The sequence below is a fragment of the Pavona decussata genome, unplaced genomic scaffold (assembly GCF_977016875.1).
Source record: "Pavona decussata unplaced genomic scaffold, jaPavDecu1.1 SCAFFOLD_170, whole genome shotgun sequence".
Taxonomy (NCBI): domain Eukaryota; kingdom Metazoa; phylum Cnidaria; class Anthozoa; order Scleractinia; family Agariciidae; genus Pavona; species Pavona decussata.
In genome coordinates, this window is record NW_028145581.1 from 948210 (window position 1) to 970259 (window position 22050).

Here is a 22050-nt window from a genome sequence, read left to right on the forward strand (position 1 = left end):
AAATCTGCCATGTTAAATTTCATTGCAAGCTCCGGACAGCCACTGCAGGCAAAATCTTTCAGACTTACATTTCTTGACGGCTGCCACGCTGGATTGTTTTCAAAGGTCAAAAGTTATCCTGCTTCTGTAAGAACTTTAATAATTCCGGAGGAAAGTTCTGTCTTGGTCGCCACCTTGATATGTTGTGACACTTTTCCGCCAGTGTTCTCTGGAGCCGGTCTTGCCAGAAAAAGAGACTGTTATGCAAAAGTAGAAAATAAAAGGGGCTACTATGGGATAACGCAAAGTTCAAGCATTTTGGTCATTGAATAATTGTTAATTGTTGTTTTTGCAGAGTGGAGAAGTATTAACACTGCTGAGAAAAAAAACCTTTCAAACACTAGGCAGTTGTCTGTAATGTTCAACGGTAAACATTAAAAATCGGGGAATTTAGCAGCAAATACTAAAAATAAAGGACAAATGTATAAAGCTAAACAGTAAACTCATCCAAACTCTTTCCGGCACATTCCACTGGTCAACCCTTCTTGCATCAAAAATATCAAAAACTAAATTCTCTGGAATTGAATAAAGGGCACAATGAGTCATCCATAAATAGCTCAGTGGTTAGAGCATCCAGACTAGTAACTGGAAGTCCGTAGGTTCGACTCCTGATAGTAGCACTCGAATTTCTTTTATCGGAGTATGCCTGTACCACTTTCTAGAATAATACATAATTCTCATAATAAAGGTCTGTTTCGTCTATTTTATCTCACATCTCAAGAAGGGATACTTATTACAAATCTTGAGTTTTAAACTAATCAGTCCTATAGCTTTTCGAACTAGATTTCCAAAAATCAGAATAACCAAAACCTTCTGAAACGATCCATAAACCAAACTGATAACCAGGCTGACACTGGTAACGAAGACAAAATAATTAATCTAATGGAAGGAGATCATAATTTCATCGACAATTTAATCTGGAATGTGGATTTTGAAAAGCTTGTATTGTTAAAGCAAGACTCTTCACAAGTTAATGAATTATTATGGTAAGGCTGATCCTTACAGTAGAATTAAGAGAGAGTAAATACGTTACAGGAGGGTTATACGTCAAAGTTTTAAAATTTGACTGAATAAATGAATTTATTACTTCAAGTATTTTACTGATCCGGGTCTGTAAAAGATTAACCATCTCTCAAAGTCTTGTCACTCTGGTCTTCGACCAAATGTTGAGTTTTGAATTCCATCAATGCCTATGCCTCGGGCATAACTGGGACTTTTTTCCTTATTGCCAGTTCCGGAGGCCGGGCATTAGTCTACTCCGGGGCATTTGATGGCCTTGTGATTGTGTCTCTTTCTTTCAATGATATAATCATCGGCAAAGACGATGTGTGACGATTTGTGATTCACTTTGTCTAAGGAGAACGAAATGAGATGGTAGATCCACAGAACGAAAGGTCACTGAAGCAATAAACGGAAATAAGACTTCTTTGTATATAAGCCTTCACGTTTGGCCTGATTTAGCTTTCATTGGAATCAAGGTATCCCAAGAATATAGCAAATCAGCTTACCGTTTTAACTGTACTGTAGTTTATTCGAACAGCTACTAGCTTGTTTGAACCCGCCTTGGGCCATTAACCAGTTTGCCTTCCAAAACCAAAAAAATCCTTATGCCTTGCGGTAGGCCCAGGGGGGTAATGGTTATGGGCACTTGAGTGGAAATGATTGATGCCTAAGTGGGCTCAGTCGCGAGCCTTTAAATCAGGGTACCAGTTGGCATTTCTTAGTTCCAAAGCTACGAGTTGGATGTCGTTTACAGAGTGCCCACGTAAGTAGCAATGTTGTAAAAAAAGGGTGTAGGATTGGAAAGTTCGTGTTGATTTTGGATACAGCGGAGATTTTTTCCAAAGCGTTCGTACGAGAAGAATTTTTGCGCGCACGAAGTGCATGCATGGAGAAGGCGGAACGCGAAGGAAGAAAGGAGAGTTCTGCCCGTCTTATTCATACTCAAAACGAATTGAAGACAAACACGAAACGTCAGGCAATCAAATGTAACACGCTGAAGAAGAAAGGACGTGCCCTTCGAAATATTGTTAACAAAATATTTTAATTTCCCTGATCGTACCATAAGCCTCGCTCTTTCTTATTAGTTCGTTTTACAATACATTGTTGATTATATCCTCTACTGCAAGATCCCGTCGTTTTATTTTGTTGCGGTGGTTGTCCTTACAAACACAATTACTGGTTTTTAATGAAATCTTGCAGAGTTTTCGCGAGAAGTTCTTGCGCGAATAATTTACCTTTTCGTACGGTATTTCTGTTTAGCAAATCACAAATGAGAACAAGAAAACTATAGCAGGCGTGATGGAGATAATTGAATAATTTTAGTAGAAAGACTATGTGATGTTGTCTTGTTCATCTTTTGTCTGAGTTTCAGGCTTTTCAGTGGGAGGGGGAAGGGGTAACGAGGGAAAAGGAAAGAATCCTTCCCTTTCTGCCCCCTCCCCTCAGGAAGGCCTGATGACTTTCCGTTACGCTACTTGACGTCATGCCGGAAGTTGCTTATAATAACATACCGCCAATTAAATACTCTAACGATCTCGGAACACCTTTAGACGTTTCTCCATAGTATTTTCTCCTTCCATTTCGTGTGTAATCCCTGCTAACTCGGACCCGAATCTCAATCTGCTGTTTCTTAAAGAGCCTTTCAACGCCACTCTTTTTCACCAAAATTCAAAATACTAACTTTATACATCGATTTCATGTTCATATTTCAGGATAGGGAGCTTCGCTCTAGGACGTACCAACGAGGTGGCGCTCAGGTGGGGGGGGGGGAGGGGAGGGGTGGGCAAATTTTACAGGGAGCTTGCACCTGAGTGAAAAATGTTCCAAACTATATAACTTACCTCATCTAACCTTATATCTGAATTTTGTTAACCCAGCCCCCACCACCCCCACCATCACCGACCCACAGGCAAATACCAAATACACTTATGCTACAAAGAACTATGAAAGCAGCGATGACCTCTTTCCCCAGAACAAACAATTTTTCAATATAAACTCTGCAGTCAGCAATACTGTTTGACGGTAGCACTCTTGAATGAAAAAACATAAGACATTCGACGGTATAACAGAAGAAGAAATCGCTAATCTCACACTAGAGAAGCACATCAACATGGAAGAACAAAGAGACAAACGTAATGATTGGAGTCAGGCTGGTTTACCAGAATATTATTTATTTACCTTTTCTCGTTTCATACAGCTAATTAATTGTCGCTAGAGGGTCATTATATATGCCTTGCTGTGTATGGCAAATGTACGCGACGTTCACATTGCTTGTTTATTCTTTATTTACACTTCCAAAACTCAATTCGGAAAGTCGTGCCAGTGAAGCAGGATTTATGGAGCAAAAGACAGTTTTGCAATCAGTAATATCCCTCTACCAATGCACTTTTTAAAATACGTGGTCGGTGTTGTAACTGATTTAGCAAAGAAAAACCTCTTTTCGAACGGATTACGATACAGGGATAGTGTGGTTAATTTACAGCCTGACTATTTTAGTGCTTCACATAGACTGGCAACACCAATATCAGTGATCTGATTACCAACGCAGATCTAGTGTGGTTACTTTGCAGCTTGGCTGTTCTAGTGCTTTACATAGACTGGCAACACCGACATCAGTGATCTGATTACCAATCAGATCTAGTGTGGTTACTTTGCAGCTTGGCTGTTTTAGTGCTTTACATAGACTGGCAACACCGACATCAGTGATCTGATTAGCAACCAGATCTAGTGTGGTTACTTTGCAGCTTGGCTGTTTTAGTGCTTCACATAGACTGGCAACACCAACATCAGTGATTTGATTGACACCCAGATCTAGTGTGGTTACTTTGCAGCTTGGCTGTTTAAGTGCTTTACATAGACGGGCAACACCGACATCAGTTATATGATTACCCGCCAGATTTAGTGTGGTTACTTTGCAGCTTGGCTGTTTTAGTGCTTTTCGTAGTCTGGCAACACCGACATCAGTGATCTGATTACCAACCAGAAGCAGCGTGTTTATTTTGCAGCTTGACTGTTTTAGTGCTTTACATAGACTGGTAACACCGGCATCAGTGATCTGATTACCCCCCAGATTTAGTGTGGTTACTTTGCAGCTTGGCTGTTTTAGTGCTTTACGTAGTCTGGCAACACCGACATCAGTGATCTGATTACCAACCAGAAGCAGCGTGTTTATTTTGCAGCTTGGCTGTTTTAGTGCTTCACATAGACTGGTAACACCGGCATCAGTGATCTGATTACCCCCCAGATTTAGTGTGGTTACTTTGCAGCTTGGCTGTTTTAGTGCTTCACATAGACTGGCAACACCGGCATCAGTGATCTGATTGACATCCAGATCTAGTGTGGTTACTTTACAGCTTGGCTGTTTTAGTGCTTCGCATAGACTGGCAACACTGACATCAGTGATCTGATTATTTAACAGAAAAAGACTTGTTAACGTTTTACACAGTGATCCTTGAATAAAATCTATACATTCATTATTTATTTGACACATCTGCAGCCTTAGCTCGGTGATGAAACACGAATCTTTTTCTAACGCTGCAGAGATCCGTCTTAATCCAGATGATATCGTGCTGGCTTCAATGATTAATCCCTTGATGGACATGAATGACCTCTGCTCAGACATTTCCGAGTCAGCGATTCCCACGTTAACCGTCGTAAATTGCGGCTGTCCAGACGGCAATGTTTGGTGTTTTGTGCTGGGTTCCTCTTCGTTCAATGCACTGATTATATCGAGAAAAAATGATATGGCAAAACAATCCGCGTCAGTTATGCCGCCGAAACGAATCTCATCATCACGAACAGGGTGTTGACGGTAGTGATCTTTAGCGAATTCCTTGTCCTGATATTCATAGAGACATTTCGCTTGAAGAAGGTGGTGATTTCTCAGACGGGTGTTTGGGGAAAGTTGTTCAAGCAATATTTTCAAAAGCTCCCGGCCGTCTTTTTCTTTTGACAGAATACCAGCCATAAACTGCATGACCATTGTGGATACAGTTTTTTCTGGAGGGATTTCCCTCCTTTTTACAAACCAACGAGCAGCTAAATATTCCTGAAGAGTTAAATGAGTGAAACAATAATGCTTTGTTGTTTGAGAAAAAGAAACCCTAAAGGGGGGACCACAATGAAGAATACCGCTTTTCCTCAGGTTGTCAACTTCTTTGGAATTGAACTTTTTCATTTCTCTCTCGCCAAAAAGGAACTTTTTCTCCATAAGCAACTCAGCTGCAAACTTTGACAGTTCATCCAGAAACGTTTCGTCAAAATGAGGAACTTCGTTTTTGTTGTGTTTTTCCCCGAAAATGTTGAACACTTCAAAATAGAGATCGCTTGCTGAGATGGGTAGATCTTCAGTACTCTTTGATTCCTTTAGAACGTACTCCATGTATGAACACATCAGAGCACAAAGCACGGGAATGTGAGCAAAACTGATGAGATTCTCGTTCTTCGTGATATGCTCCAGTACAGTGTTCTTCATAATTTCGTTCTCTCCGAAATATTTCTCAATGTATTCCCTCACCTCTAGTGGAGAAAACCCCGTAATTTCCACCTTCCGATCGAAGGGCATTCCACTGATCTTGTCAGATTCATCAGGTCTTGACGTTATCATAACAGTAGCCTTTCCTAAAATTGTTCCCCTCATTAGTTTGGCACATAGTGCAGCTACCGGCATTTTCTCTCGACAGCTATTTGGATACCTTTTATGCGCATCGCCAGAGATATAACCTTGTTGGGAAAATTCGTCAAAACCGTCGAGAATAATCAAAACTTCTTCAGGGTGATTAACAATGTATTCGAAAAGCGAGTCGTTGATATTTGACTGGTCATCTAATATCGAGGAGCGGTTTAAGATCTCTTTCAAAGTGAAAGTCTCTCCCTCAAGTAAATTCAACTGACGAAATGTCAACAGGTACGCAAATTTAAAACTAGGCATTTGCGCGTTTGTTGGGAGCAAAAACAACTTATCGTTAGCCCAATCTCGAAAAAGCTTTTGACAGAACAAGGTCTTTCCGATCCCTGCCTTTCCAGTGACAAGAATGGATTTGGGATTCTGTTTTTCTTCGGTGGTGCGAATAAACAATTCTTCACAGTGTTTGACTCGAGTTCCGCTCACTTGACCATACTGCTTGAGATGTGCCCTTCTTTCGGCATCTCCGTCTTTAATAGGCTTTCGTCCATGTTGCATGACAAGATTAGTAAATATTTCGTCTGTTTTCATCTTGGCGACAGTAGGAATGTCCAACAGTTTGGGCTGCAACTCTGTTTGTCTTTCTATTGATGCTTTCAAGGCTGCTGAGTAGGCATCAACTTCTTAAAAACAAACGAAAAAAAGTATAATAATTTAACATTTAAAAAAGTGTATGATTTAAAAAAAACGCACGCGCTTTCTGTTGCGCAGAAAACTGTATTTAAGGTTACCGTATACCCAGAAAAGTTTAAAGAGCTGGCTATCAAACTATGCCAAGAATTTTGAAATAAAATGGATTATCGAATTTTTCACGACCTGTACATGCAAGCGTCCTAATCACCTTTCGACGACTACAAGTCAAAGCGAAGTTTGGTTTTCCCTTTATTTAATTTTCTCCTCAGTTTCCCGATTTAAAGCGCTAAAAAATCGTGTCTGCGTTTTGCCATATTCAATTGCAGTGAAACGTTACAGACCAATTTCGAAATAGGTTCAAAAAAATGTGGAGTGATCATACAAAAATCGTTCTCGGAGAAAAAATATTTCTAAAGAAAAAATTCGCAGTCAACTTTTTGTTTTTTATATGTTAAACTAGCTACTGTCCAAATTTGAAAGCAAACCAACAAATTCCCTTTGAGTTTTAGCTGAAAAGTGTCTCCTCCAAGTGAAAAAATAATTCGAGAAAACGGTGCTAAAAATTCGGAAATTGACTTTATTTCAAAATTCTTGGTTTAGTTTGATAGGCAGCTTTATAAGCTTTAATAAGATTTTTTTTTAACAGGGAGCCCACGTCACAAAATGTGGTTTTCAGTGAGGCCCTGCATAAATCTAACGTAAGAATACAAAAAAAAATTACAAATATAGCTATCTAAAAAATAAAAAGTAAAAAGGATAAGATCGATAAAAGAGTCTACATGTTTCTAATAAGACGTCTAAAAACTAAAAAATTGGAAATGTTCCTAATGCCGTCTGGGAGAGCGTTCCAGTCATCTACCGCATGACAAATAAAGCGATGCTGTCCCCATGAGTGCTTTGATTGTGGTTTACAATTTGATACAAGCGTTCAGGTATCTACATTTTAAGCCGTACACGCTACATCCCTTGGACGCGAGACCCCTCTAAAGGTATACGGTAATCTTAATCAATCAGAGAGCGCGCCATATGAGCAGAATTTCAAAACGGGATGTATGTACCAACTGTTTGTGTGCCTCATGTTTCTGTAGAGAAAAAGCATCTCTGTATCGAATAACAATGAGATTCACAAAAGTAAAAACTTTGTAGCTCTACATGGCAATGTGAAAGCTTCATCTACCCAAAAGGTTTCGGGTACAAACTCATTACTTGCTACCCTGTGATCATCGGCGTACGAGCAAACATTTTTCAAGCTGGTGTTGTGGGGAGCGGAGGCCAGATGTTAATTTGAGCGAATGAAAGATGTTAGCTGTTAGTGCAAACAGACAGCGGTGTCCGGGCTATAACTTCTAGATGGAGCTGCAATGGCTTATGTCAACGTTGTGTTTGCAGGCTTGCACGATTTTCATATCTCTGAAAAATCTACTGATATAAGCTGTCATGTACCCCGTTTAAATTTTCGGGCTGTAATCTAGGTAGGCTTTATCAAAGTGCATAGTCATGCTTTATTCATGGGCGCATTTGTCCGCCGTCTTGGATTTTTTTTCGATGTTCAAAAATGTCTTGTAGCGCTTCCAATACTATAAATATGCAGAGATTATCGGATAAGTGGTGCAGTAGATATGTGAACTGCTTAATCGTTCCAAGTTCAAGTCGCAGATTGTGCATTAGTTTTCTTTCTCCTTCTGTACAATCGTTTATTTTCATTTTGGTTGCCTTTTGCTTACAGTCGACTCAATTCATTAAAACATCAAACCTCTGTGAAAGAAAATTATCCCTTTATATTTTATACCGTAATTATGACTGAAATTAGTGAAATGTAGCAGGGGCATCCAAAAATTCATTTCAATCTCTTAAATTGCACAGAAATTCGAATTTGGATTTAATAGGAATCTTACGTTCCAGTGTTATGAAATTTTCAGCTGACATTTTATTTTCAAATAAACTCGGCTCGAATTTCTGAGTTGATCACATGCCCACCGAAATGAATCATTAGGTACCCTAATTATTTACTATATTTGTAGTTTCATCTTCAGAAATTGTAAAAACAAATTGAACTGGTTTTTGTGGAGATAAACCTCTATATCCGTCTCTTTCTTGTTAGCTAACCTGGTTTGACATTCTTCATTTTAAGGCTTTCAGCTCCTTGATCCAAGTGTTCTACCTTGTCTGTCATTGCAGTTAGGCCCTGCTGCAGCAGCTCAACTTTGTCGTCTGTCTTGGCAAGCCCTTCTTGTAACGCCTGAACTTGCATCGATAGTCGTTCGTGGACAGCTTTCTGACAATGCAACAGTCTCTTCAGAGTCCTCTCCACCTCTTGAAGCTTTTCCTGTTGTTGCATCAAAGCGTCGTCATGTTCATCCAGCCTAGTTCCTTGGCAAAGTTGCGAATCTTCAAGGACGGCAACCTGTTTTCGAATTGAAGCGAACTGCTTGATTTCCTGATCCAAAGCTGACTTAATGTTGTTGCTGTCGTCGATGAGATCATTGACATTTTCTTGTACTAAAGTCAGAAGGTCCCCGTCCACAGCATGTCCCATACACAACTGGCACCCTGCAGCATACAAAAAGATGGGATTCTATGATTAGCATACTACTAGATTATAATACATTGAAGTATACATACCGTTCAGGTCAGTAAAATAAACTCGACTTGGACGGTGTCCGATTCATTCAGTCCAAGCGAATGTCCCTTAAAGAAATTCCCTTACATGTATGCAGAAAGAAATTGCGAAACAAATAATGTTGTTAAACAATTCGTATCGCTTAATGATTTTTTCATGATATGTATCTATCCACTATCTTATAGAGTCAGTTTGAGTGCAACTTATATTACACGTCATTTCATTTGTGTTAGGCGGCTGTTTTTTAATGAGCACACCCCTCTTGGAGGTCAGCTTTATTTAATTGAGCAAGTGTGGGTAAAAATTGATACCTTCGCCGGTTCGTTTCCTTGTTCTTTCGTCCGTTCGTTTAATTATTCATTTTTTCTCTCCGTTTTCTTCATGCATTCAAAGCAAGAGCTAACGCTTAGCAAAAAGATTTTGCTTGCTTACCTTTAGTTTGCCAATCATACAGATCTTCCAATGTCTTCTTCTCCTTCCCAGCAGTCAGGCCCAGACTTCTCACCAATGCTTCTAGCTTAGCAAAGCAATCATCGAAGAAAGTGTCAGACCATTCACTGACGTCAAAATGGCCCCACTTGTTTCGGACATTTTTTCTGACATCATCAGCAGATGTCTGAGTGAACGCGGAGAAAATAGCGTTTGGTTGGTAGAAGGAAATTCCCAACAAGTTCAAGATGGCAGTCATGTCCATCGACTCATCAAAGGCAGAAAACATAGCAAGATGATTCGGCAGGTATATCTTGGCCAGGTCAACTGAACTGTTGATAGTAAAACTGTAGCTTTTCTTGTCACTGCCATGCAGTACACTGTTGTTATTAACGCTCTGAAATTTCAGTTTTTTAAGGTGTGGATCAGTATTGGCGTAATGGTAAGTCAGTATCTTCAGAGTACAGCTTGGGGTCAGGTGTTTGTCCAAGTCGTCATAATGAGTGTCCATTCCTGCTTTGATAACATCTCGCAAAACTGGAGCGACAACTTTGTTCATGGCAATTCCTACAACAATCCATCTCTTCTCTTCATCAGAGACCATCATCTTTAGTAAAAAGACGGATAAAAAGAAACTGAATTAATCAAGGAATGTGTGCATAATATTACCTGGTACCAACAGTATACTTTTTTATGAGTTATATGTGGCCCCCGTGATTCAGTTTTGCTCTGTCCCAGACAAAAATAATGACTCAGTGAGAGTTTTTCGACTGTAAATCCGAGTCAACAGGGGCAATCAATGGTTCATTTTGGTGGATATCGAAGGGGCAAATATGTCGTCAAAAATAACAAAAAAGGACAGCTTTCATTTTCGCAAAACCAAAAACAGATAGAGAATTAGCGGAATAAAATCTCGTTTCCTACAATTTGTTCTTCGCAGCTTAAATTTGCAGCTAAAGCATTCGAACATATCAATTTGTATGAGCTTACACAATTTTGTCTTTAAAAGGTCATGAAACAATCTGGGAACACAGAAGACAACATTTTAAGTATCTTGCTTTTAAGCAAAACATTTAACGAGAACATTTTAAAATGTTCTTGTTAGGTGTCCTTGACGTAAACTCTGCTACAGAAAGGTACAATCTAATCATGGACCAAAAAAGAAGAAACCGTTTCTAAAAATTCAAGAATCGACAGTGATTGGTCATGAAAAAAAACAAACATTCGTTTCTACTCCCCCACCGATGTAGTACAACAGATTCTTTACACACTAACCACTTTTTCAAAAAAGCCGCACTGGATAAAACAAAGTCACCGTCGATGGTTTCATTTAATATGTATCTCAACGGTAAACCGTTCGCTCATGGCGAATACAATAGGTGGTTTGCATTGCCGCCACATTAGTATATAAAACAAAAGAAAATTTGTTTACATAGTTTGCATAAAAATGGAAGTTAACTCCCAGAGGAGAAAAATCTTATTGTTCCTGTACGCCAACATGGTTGTCATGACGTCACATGCAAACCATCAATACTGCCATCCTACCTTACTTGCCGACATGTTGTAGTTTCTAAGCTGCTCATGAAAAGAGCGCTGCAATTCTTGTGGTACTTCTTGTCCCCATGCACCAAGACTTTCTCGCTGATTTATCGATTAAACCTTTGGATCTGAAAGAGGGAACAAATGGCTATTCAATGCCTTTTGTTCCTTTACAGTGAAAACAAACAGACAACAAAAATAAAAACAAAGTTTATAACATAGTTTTGTGGTGTAACCATAGAAATCGACTGAAATTAGCATATAATGCGCCAGTGATTTTGAAACAACGCTGTGTGTGTATTCATTGGCTTTTAGCAGTTTATTTATTTTGGTGCAAATTATTGGCTCAAATACAAATAAAATAAAAAAAAAATGAGCCATAACGATGATCTGTAAAAGAGTCAAGTTCCTATACAAGACAGATTACCTGATAACTAAACTTAAAATACAGAAATTAAAAAGATAGATGAATATGAGTAAAAAAGAATAAGTACAAACACACACAAACTAGTTATTCCATAAAAAATCTCTTACCACCGATTTAAAAATACTAATACTTATTGCCGAACGGACGTGTAAAGGTAAAATATTCCACATATCATGTCTGAAATTCTTTTCAAACAGGTAATTTTAAATAAGTTTGTCCTTGCAAAGTTTTTCTTTTATCACTACACCTAAGAGAATACCGGTCAGCTTCGGAATAAAAACTTACATACTTAATTACATCCATTTTGAAATCACTGGTGATCCTTGGAATCTGATTGGTCCAAAATGGTGCAATTTATTCCCAAATTGCACCATTTTTTGCTCTAAATTGCATCCTTTCTTTAGCCCATCAAAATGGAAATGAAGTAACACAAATAGAATATTAATATTGACAATGATACTCTGTGATTTCAAAATGGATGTAATTAAGTGGTAATTGAACTTCGTGTCGTGCAATTTTGGTCTGAAATCATACTTGTGATTTCAAATCAAACTCGCGCTGCGCGCTCGTTTGATTTTGAAATCACGCGTATGATTTCAGACCAAATTGCACTCCACTCAGTTCAATTACCAATATTAATTACATCAATTTTAATATAGCCATTCAATGCTTTATTAACAAGACTCCCCTAATGGCATTTTAACGGGATGCTTTATGTGGCCTCATTTATTCCCATTGTATGCCTCGCAGATTTTTAAAACTATCCTAGATAATGGAATAGTTTGAGTCACAAAGATAGGGTGATGTTGTTTCCGTATTCCCTTGTGTTACGCTTTGTATCGTTATACCGAAAATTGCATTACGTTAACGTAATGGCCACACACATGACCTGTCAAACGTTTTCTTTTCTGGCTAGCTATGTAATTTCAATAAAAGTGTAAGATTACAAATTGCTCTCATTCATTACAAAAACAGAAAGAAAAACAGGCAAAAAGCTTTCCTAAATGAAAACGTTTAGTAAAAATTGACAATCAAACCTTTAATCTTTTTGTGAAGTGGATTTCCATTAGCGTTTAAGCATCAATTCGACAAAGTGATGTGATGTGCGTTTTAGCTTATCAATGATCGACCTTTCCTTCTCGCATTGTGGTTCTACAACTGTCAAACGAAGCATAATTCCTTCGCAAGGAACTCTCCAATTTTAGAAGTTATTCTTTCGATTTACCGCCTTAAAAGGGTTAATTTTCTTTATGTTTTAATTTTAGTTTCAGTTTATTTTTTGCCTTTATACTTGCACATCGTTACAAGATAAATATACATTAAAATATAAAAGATAAGAAATAACAAGAGAGAGAGAAAGATGTGGCGAGGATGCCCATAGAGAAACCATTGAAGCTCAAACGAGCTACAAGCTCCTCAAAAAAATTACAACTTTGAAATCAGGATTTTAGGCGTAGCTTATTTAATTTTTCAATATATTTAGGTTAAAAAGCAAGTACACAATCAAACACACACAGGCAGCAAAACATAAAACAGCACGTTCAAAACAGGAGTAGTCCATTTAGATTTAAATAGAGAAATACTCTCAGCATTCTGAATTTCTGAATAAGGAATAAATCCATCCCAGCCGCGATTTTTTCACGCAAAGCTAAGGCCCCATCATTCGCAAACCTCGGTGAAGGTGCTGTACATGAAATGACTGTACCCCATCGGGTGGAGTTTATTTGACCTCGGACCCAAGCTCCGTTACTATTTTCAAAATCGTCAGCTGTTGGAGAAACGACGCTATCGTGGAATCGAAAGCAGAAAATGCTCATTTCCAGCCAAGTTTGACGACGCAACATTCACCGAGGTTTGCGAATGATGGGGCTTTAGCTTTGGGTGAAAAAATCGCGGCTGGGATGGATTTTCGAGGCGCAAACCGCCTCTGAGTGGACTATGCGAGCTTACGGTCGAAATCTTAGTGTGCTGCCTTGACTCCGTCTAATGAGGGGAATGACAGTGATTTCAAAGAATGCTCGAAACGGTAAAATAAGCTACAAAACACACAAGAATACACCAGAGGTGAGTCAGTTTTATTCATTTTATTGAATGAAAGTTAAAATTTAGCGTTTTTTGTAAACGTCAGCATCGTCGGTATTTTATTTCCTATACAAAGTCTTATAATGCGTTCAAATTCTCAACGGCTGCCTGTTTAACCCAATACCGCTTGCACTCAAAGGTCAACATCCCACAAGTTTTAATTATTACACGCTCTCTAGTGACGCGAGCTTGGCAGTTTTATTCGTTTTATTGAATGAAAGTTAAATTTAGCGTTTTTTAAACTTCATAATCGACAGTATTTTATTTCCCATACAAAGTCTTATAATGCGTTTAAATTCTAATTGGCTGCTTGCACTCAAAATTTCATTATGCCCACTTGTAATTAAATATTACACGTCCTCTAGTGACGCGAGCTTGGGCTGCCTGTGGTTACTCGCCCGGTTTTGCGGGCAGAATTTTTATCTTCAGGAAAATAAAACTGTAACTGAAAATTTTTGACAACATCTAATCTAAATGTAAGTACTTTTTCACATTCTGAAAGCTTTAGAAACCTGGCACATACACACAAACTTTCTGCTTCGTAAAGACCCGCAAATAAAAAAAATGGCTTCTGTTCAAGTAATAATTACATGAAGTACCAACTAGTAGTCATGATACTGCTGGTCATAAACAAACCACTCCGCTGAGAACACTGGATTATGAAATGGCGATTGTTTAGTGCAGGGCGACTCTCCTGGTCTAGTGTTTTCCCTCGCGTGTTTTCGACTTCAAAAAGGGGAGATATTTTCCCTGAGTATCTAAAACTCACAACAAAAAGGTTGTGAAAGGAACTCCTCATAAGGCAGATGCTAGAGATTACGAGAAGATGAGATCGAGAAGAAGAGGAAGACGAGGAGGAAGTTGTCTTCACTAAAAAAAGACGATGACGGTGTTGGGGATGACGACGAGGGCGGTGTCAGACTATGAATCAGACGCTGAGATGCCGAAGAAATGATTCTGGAAAAACTAAATTACCTGTAACATAATTAAGTTAGCTAAAACAGTGCTTGCAATAAACTAATACAACAAGAAAAACTATCAACAACAACATCAAAGTTGTGTCCTGTACTTTATGTGTCCTGTACTTTATGTGGGGGGGGGGGGGGGGGGGGAGGGTATTTGACGAGCGAAAACATCTCCGGGTAAGTACAATCTGAATGTCAAACGCCCAGAGGGCGAGTGCTGAGACATTTAAGTTTCCAGCCCTGCAGGACAGGACACAACAGCTTAGGTCCTTGAAAACTTATTGCAAACCGTCTGAAATTCGTTCTTCAGGGAAATAAGTAAAAAGGAATTGCAATGTCTAGTATTGTAACGATGAATAAGACTTGTGAGCAAAAACCTTTCTTCTTTGAATGCATCAGGAAGGAAGCGAATTTTTGAAAAGAGACATAAACTTTCCAATTTTAAATCGGTAAATATCATGTAGTTTTAGAATTTTAAGTTGCTGTAGGTTCAGTATGAGCATCAAAGGTGCCTCTTGATATATGATTCTTAAAACCTTTTTCTGAAGTAAAAAAAAAGCGATTTAAATTAGAAGTATAGGTCGATCCCCATACTGATATGCAGTAAACAAGATAAGGATAAACTAAGCTGTAATACAATGTGCATAAAGAGAAGGTGGGAAGGCAATACCTTGCTTTATAAATTATGCCAATTGATTTTGATATTTTTCTAGCCATATTAGAGTCATATTAGCAATTTTCATTTAGAATAACACATAAATAATAGTCTCATTTACTCGTTCAATGGCACATTGACTAATCTTTAGATTGATGTCAAGTGTTTGCCTCTTTTGCCTGGGTTTAAAAATTATTTTAAAAACTGACATTTCGGGACGCCAGAGGGAAGCTGACAGCAATGGGAGACGCTTGAGTCAAAACCCAAACATGCACGGCGATTATCGCTAGCTCTACACCTTTTAAAGGAGCTCGAAATGCAGTGAAATAGGAACGAAGATCAATTTTAGTATTGCCGAATGGAACGCCAAGAATTTTTGGCAACAGAATGTAAGCAAGAGACGTATTTGATTAAATCGCAATTGTTCAGAAATAAAAACGGACTGAAGCATGACGCACAAGCCGCGTGTGAATATAACAAGGTAGTTCTTATGTTATTGCGTTCTCCTACGTCGAACGCAATTCCTAATCTTTTGTTCCATGGCCTCTGCCGTTTTTTGCGTGTCCTCTGGCACTAAGCCAGGACGATTTCACATTCCAGAAATTCCTGTAAGGTCACCAAAATGTCCTCCCCGCTAGGATTTTGCAGGGGCATCGCTCACTTCTCGGCCCGATCCCGGCCGGGAAACTGTATATGGACTTCTCACGGCTTCGTTTTCGCTCGTGCAAGTTGTCACGTTGTTCTGTCGTGAGTTTCAAAGAGTCACGTTTGTCTTTTCGTGTTTGACAAGCTGTTTATGTGAATATCGGTTCTCCGGCATTAGATATTTGGATTATGAGTTCAACTAGCTGTTGCTCCGAGGTTATGTTTTTCAAACTATCCACCTTCGATAAAGAAGAGCCATGTTGCCGTGCTAAATCACATTATCACATCAGCAGACTTCGTGTTATACAACTCAAGTTCAAAAGATTCATCAATTCTTTCTGACCTTTCAATTTGCCAACGAGATTCACTGAACATCGACGCAAGCCGGGGATAAGTTACGAAGCACAATACGGGAAGTTTTGTCTCGGTATGAGTTTACGCTCTTTACGAGGTTTCAATAATAGACTTTTAAGTTAGTATAAAATTGAAATACAAAAATATCTGTAATATTCTCGGTTTTCACTGTCACGCCATTGAAAAAAAAAATCGAAACCATTCTATGAATGAAGTCAAGAAATTGACATGGTGTAGAGGATAAATAAATGAGGCATCTGTCCAAGTGTCAGATCTGTGCGGCATTCCGTACTCGAGTTATTTGACAAAATGTTCCACATAAATTTATAGAGCTTAGTATGGAGACGCCATGTTTGTGTCCCTCTGAGGGGCACAAACATGGCGGCCGGAAATAGGAAAAAACATCTGGAGTTCACTTTTGCCAGAAAAGATGTTTGTTTGCCCTTGTGAATTTTCGAATGTTTAGATTAATATTTCTCCTCAAACTTAAATTGTTTAGAATGCTGAAAATCACCCGAAGAGTCATTTTTAAGATACGGAAAAGCACTGTCACGGCCGTCCTCCTGATGTCACGCACGATGGAAACTCGGAAATTGAAACTGTTCTATTTTCAAAAGGAAGCACGACATCGAGCTAAGAAATTGTGAACAGACATATTTTTAGGTAATCTTTCCTTGAATGGAGGTAAAAATTTTGTAGGCCTCCCAGTTTTGAATTCTAGAATTTGGTGACGTCACGTGAAAACCAAGAATACAGGCATCAGAAACTGTATGCAAATTAGCTCGCTTCAGTTCGACATTTTTACGGCTTCTTTCGCGGCATTTTGGTAAAATACCTTTTGAAAAGAAGACCAAAATAGTATGCTGGTTTGCGTTATTTTAAAGTTGGACAGTGTCACGCAACAGGCGGACCGAAAATACTTTCTGTTTAAGTTCAACAACGTAGTTGCTGAAATTTTAAACTCCGCTTCGTTTATTACAAATATTTCACTTTAGTAGTTACACATTATGTACAGATATAAAAGGACGAAAAGGCTACCTACAAAAGTGTCACGCAGAAGGCCGTACAATCGCACAACTTGAGGCTGCAACGGGACAAAGGAAAGTAATTCCTACTATTTTGTTACTTTTCTCTCCATTTGCTCAACAATTCCACGGAAATTGGACAAAACGTTTTTCCGATCACACAGTTATTAATTTAAAAAGAAAACTTCAAATATTCAACTATAAAATGCTAGTTTTGGGTAATATACAGAAAAAGCCACATAACAAAAATAACAACAACAAATATTCCAATTGAAACGAACATGAAAGGGTGCACGATTTTGCAAAATTTGTTCAATTTAAGGTGAGCCAAGAACACACTCTATAATCTATGATTACTGCTAGTTTTGTTACCTACGTCCTTGACTTGAGGTAGTGGTTCAACGAAAAACATTAAGCTAAAAGCGCTGATTGTGATCGAAACAATGCCTTTTCTCACAGAAAATTGTTGACCAAATAAATATTTATTACCAGTAATAATCAAAGATTAGGGAGTGCGTTTGATGATCTCAATCCCAGGCTCTCTCTCCTTTGTGATGTCATCCACCCCTGCCAAAAAATCTGCGGGGGATGCCAGATATGCGTCCCAAGATCCATCAATTCAATGAATCAACGTTGTCCCATCCAATCTCGACTCGAAAGCAATAACTGTGAATAGCTTATTATTGACAAGAAGAACGTATTTGTATTTTCGTGTGAGTGATGAATTATAATGCTGTCGCTGAAAGAATTATTATAAACTAAATTTCATTTTACAGAGCAAAAGATGTACCTATTAGCAGTTTAAAATTTAATAAGGGATATTTCTGTTACTGTAAATAAATTTTAATCATATCTGATTGAAGTTGGGCAATTATTAAATTAAGTCAACCTTTGCATCTTTGACTGTTTGAAATTCACTAGATTCTACTTAAACACGATTTTTGCGGACGGCATGAAACTGCACCAAATCTCTCGCATTTCTCTTGCTCTCGTGCCCGCTTGAAAATCCTTTTTTGCGGTCATTTGCGAACAAAATAAAAGAGCGAGTCTAGCCTGACTGGGGAAAAGTTTGTTGTGTACAGTCACGTGTTCTGAAATAACCGGGGAGGCTATCTCGAGGGATAGCCCAAAACACTCCGCTCACCAACGGTTACCCATTTATTCCGTGCGCGCCTTGTTTAGGCAACATCGAGATTGCTTCTGATACATACGAACTGTATATTTTAACTGTAAATATACCACATTCAACTGTAATAACTATTACGCGGAGACTTCAGGGATGCCTCCGCTCGGGTTTTAACTCCTGCGGGGGCAATAATGCATGTATACCCTTCCAATTAGCGCCCACCCTGAAAGCCCAAAAAGTTTATAAGCGCCCACCTTCAAATAAGCGCCCATCCTGAAAACCCACAAAGTTAACAAGCGCCCACCCTTTTCAAGCCCAAAAATTTGATAACCCCAATACCCACAAAATACATTTCTGTACTATCCCAGCGTGAAGTAAGAGGAGCGTCAGAGTGTGTTCCAAAATTAGTTTTAGATACAGTAATCAATGAACTTTTATATTGTTTATGCTTTGTTCATGTTAGCTTTTTAACTTTATTTTGTCTTTTTGAAGCGAAATAAACTTGTTATCCTTTATTTTGTTATTCTCTAAAAATGTCCTCGCTTGCTGAAAATGTTGGGAGATAAAAAGCACCCATCCTCGAATAAGCGTCCACCCCCATGGGCCCAAAATTAAATAAGCGTCTGGGGCACTTTATCGAATAAATACGGTAATATAATATAACCCAATATAAAATCCTCAAATTTTCAACGCGTTACTGAAATTCACGTTCACCAGTCCGGCACAGTTATCAAATTTGATAACCGGGACCAAAACAAACTATTAGCCAATCAAACCTCAAGTTACAGTTTACGTGACATGTTATCATAGCAACCATCTTCTTTCAATATGGTGGCCATTTCAATATGAAAATATTTTGATGGGGCTCTAATTCAACATTCGATTTCGGTCGCACAGTGAATTGTACGCAAGGAAAGGTTTAGAATAGGTATTTTGGCCTGACATCAGGAAAATACGAAACAATCTTTGTCCATAATTAACTGACAAAGCTCATTTTGATATCTATCGAAAGCCTCATAGCGTCGTGGTGGACCGAGGAAACCTCGAGCGGCTTTGGCTAAAGAACAGAATTCCTGAGCGATAGGCGATCAAATAGAAACACTAATCCCAAGAAAATAACTTCCATCAATTTATTGCATTAATATTAACATGATTTGAACTTCTTGTTGCCTTGCTCCTCTCCTTCTTGTCCTTCGTCAATCTGTATGAATGAAGAAATGAAGAAATTTTGCGTTATAACTAACTTTTAAAATGGGACTTCAAATAAATTTTGTTTCTTTCTTGTACCAGGGATTTCGAAAGTGCAGGAGGCGATGATTCGATTGAGTAGCGACGTGTGTAGAGTCGCTTCGATCTGTCCTAGATAATTGAAGCGACGTACTGCAATAGAAGTAAAATAAAAAATAAAATAGAAGTGCAACGGCCAAGTCCCGTTTAAATTGTTCTTGAAAGGGCGTATTGAGGTTGTTTGCTGTGGCTCAAAGCTCGAACTGTTGTGAGTCTGGCATTACACGGGCTTAAAACACCAAGCATAAATTTGTAAAGGATAATTACATTTTGGGAAAATCGTAAAATCGTACTGTGAAGGCATACCTCAACATCCGGCATGTCACCTTCATCACCGAGCTCTGAAATCACTCTCTGTGGTTACTGTCGGCTGGCTGATTATTAATCTAACGACGAGAACAGAAATAAAAATATTACAGTCATTTTTAATTAAATGTACCACCTAGAAAAATACGAATTATTTCCGTTCGTATCCAGTCATATTAGTAACGATACTGAACAAGACAAAGACATGAAATTGCCAAGGAGGCATTTCCGGAACAAAGCGTTCGATAATTTCAGATAATTTTCGACTGAGTTGTTTACCAAAATCGTTCCTGGATAACCGTCTTAATTTTGAAATCCTACCCTTCATCACTAGACTTTCCCGCAGTCCATGAGCTCCTTTTTCTCTTTATTGAGAAAGTATTGTACTCGGCCTATTTGCCTGCCAGCAACATCTCTCAACGTACACGCTTGCTTGGCGCTCTTGGACATCAAGATTCCTCCGGTATTTATTCCACCGAGAGCAACTCGCATTGTAAGTTAAAACGAATCCCTGTTTCCAAAGGTTAAGTAGCTATTTTCTCTCGGTGGAAATCCATAATGCTGCCTTCATTTCTAGTCATCTTAGAAGCACAAGTAATTAACAATGGCGGTCAATGGCGGAATCAGACCGCAAATCAAAATATCATAGTGCCCTCTTACAATTCTTCATGCCCTCCGACAAATAAGTGTTGAATCGAAAGATATATTAATGAAGATCACGACATTTTTTCTTCGTGTACCACAAAAATCTACAACTACCTTTAAATTGATGGCAAAGACAATAAACATACCTGAAAGGGACTGTCATTTCTTACCACCTCTTCAAATCGCAAGGGAAGATCTCGCATAATTCTTTCCGGATGGTCACCATTTTTGCGGGACCTTGAAGTTTATTGTTCTATCGACGTTCAAGCCTGAAATTCTGGGTATGGAACGCGAGCACAACCGAAAAATTACCGAAACTATTGAACGCTCTCCGAAAACTCACCGAGCTCTGAGCTGGCGCCATGTTGTGACGTCACGCGGTTATCAAATTTGATAACTGTGCCGGACTGTTCACGCGTAAATTTTCAAGACTCCAATATGCCTTTTTCAGCAAGAAAATACACCTTTTTAAAACGTTAAATCGAAAGAATAACTTCTAAGAAGTACTAGAAAGTTGGAACAGTGGGGTTCACCGCGAAAATATTACGCTTAGAGGGCAAATTGACGTAAGCATCCTTGCAAAGTTAATGCTTGCATCGACCAAAATATCCCTCTTAAACGCTTCATGCGTCGTATCTTTTTTAAATACTGGGGAAAATATTTCTTCAGGAACAATACCTCGTGCTTCACACGACAGCTTTACATCTTACGGTATCACGGCTTTGATTTGGAGACAGGAACCGTTTGTAATACTATACTAATATTGTTAGTATTTGCATTTATTTGTACGTTTCAACACATCCTGACTGTACTTAGTGCTTACATCGATCACAATATCCCGCGTTCATGCCTATAGGCACTTCGTTTAATTTTAAAGACCGACATTCGCGGTTATCCTGTATGGTCAGACGTCGTTTGATCCGATATCCAACATCTTGCACAGTCCTATAGTGAGCGGGTAGTGCGTGAAGGCCGAATAAAGAGGGGTTCAATAAACATGTTTACCTTTGTAACTCACAGAGATATTAATGCAAGACAAACAACCGACCGGTGATCCCATTTCATTGAAGTTCTCACTCATGGAATAATTTCTGATCGTAAGGGATTACGGTGGCATATTCGCAGGCCTCCATATTCGTTACCGTCGGAGTACACCACCGATACCAATCAAATCTTCAAACTACCGACTCTATCGCGGCGACAAAAGCTGTAGCCTACTTCACCAGTAGAATTTGTTGCTGTTAAATTTAGTTAATTTACTTACTTTCTTGTAACAGCTGACGAACTTGTTTGCTTTCCAAATTCTCTCAAGTTGTCTTCGTTTGCTTCTCCAAGCAAAGGAAAATGAAAAGTATAATATGCAAGCGAAGCGTTATCTGATCCTCCCACTTGACAGTCGCGTGAAGACGAACACGTAACCAGCTCTCTAAGGTCAACTACTGAATGGCCTTTAGAGATATTCCAAGAATCCTTTATGCCATGTTCACGAAAATTAATTTGCTTTACCTAAGCATTGTGATTAGTGCTCTTGTACTGAGTCATTTATATGAAAGAAATGTTTTTCTTGGTCTACTGCAGTAATATTCA

At 38.7% G+C, this 22050-nt stretch overlaps 1 protein-coding gene across 1 annotated transcript in view; it reads right to left on the reverse strand.

The window, feature by feature from the left end:
• Positions 1 to 22050, reverse strand: part of LOC146464023 (uncharacterized) — a 40941-nt gene extending 18891 nt beyond the window's left edge. Inside the window, exons 1-3 of the mRNA XM_085083820.1 lie at positions 21728 to 22050; positions 10953 to 11074; positions 9411 to 10014 (exon numbers count right to left, since the gene is read on the reverse strand). Coding sequence (XP_084939946.1) covers positions 9411 to 10014; positions 10953 to 10967 — 619 coding nt within the window. The 5' untranslated portion in view covers positions 10968 to 11074; positions 21728 to 22050. The remainder of the gene's footprint in view (positions 1 to 9410; positions 10015 to 10952; positions 11075 to 21727) is intronic.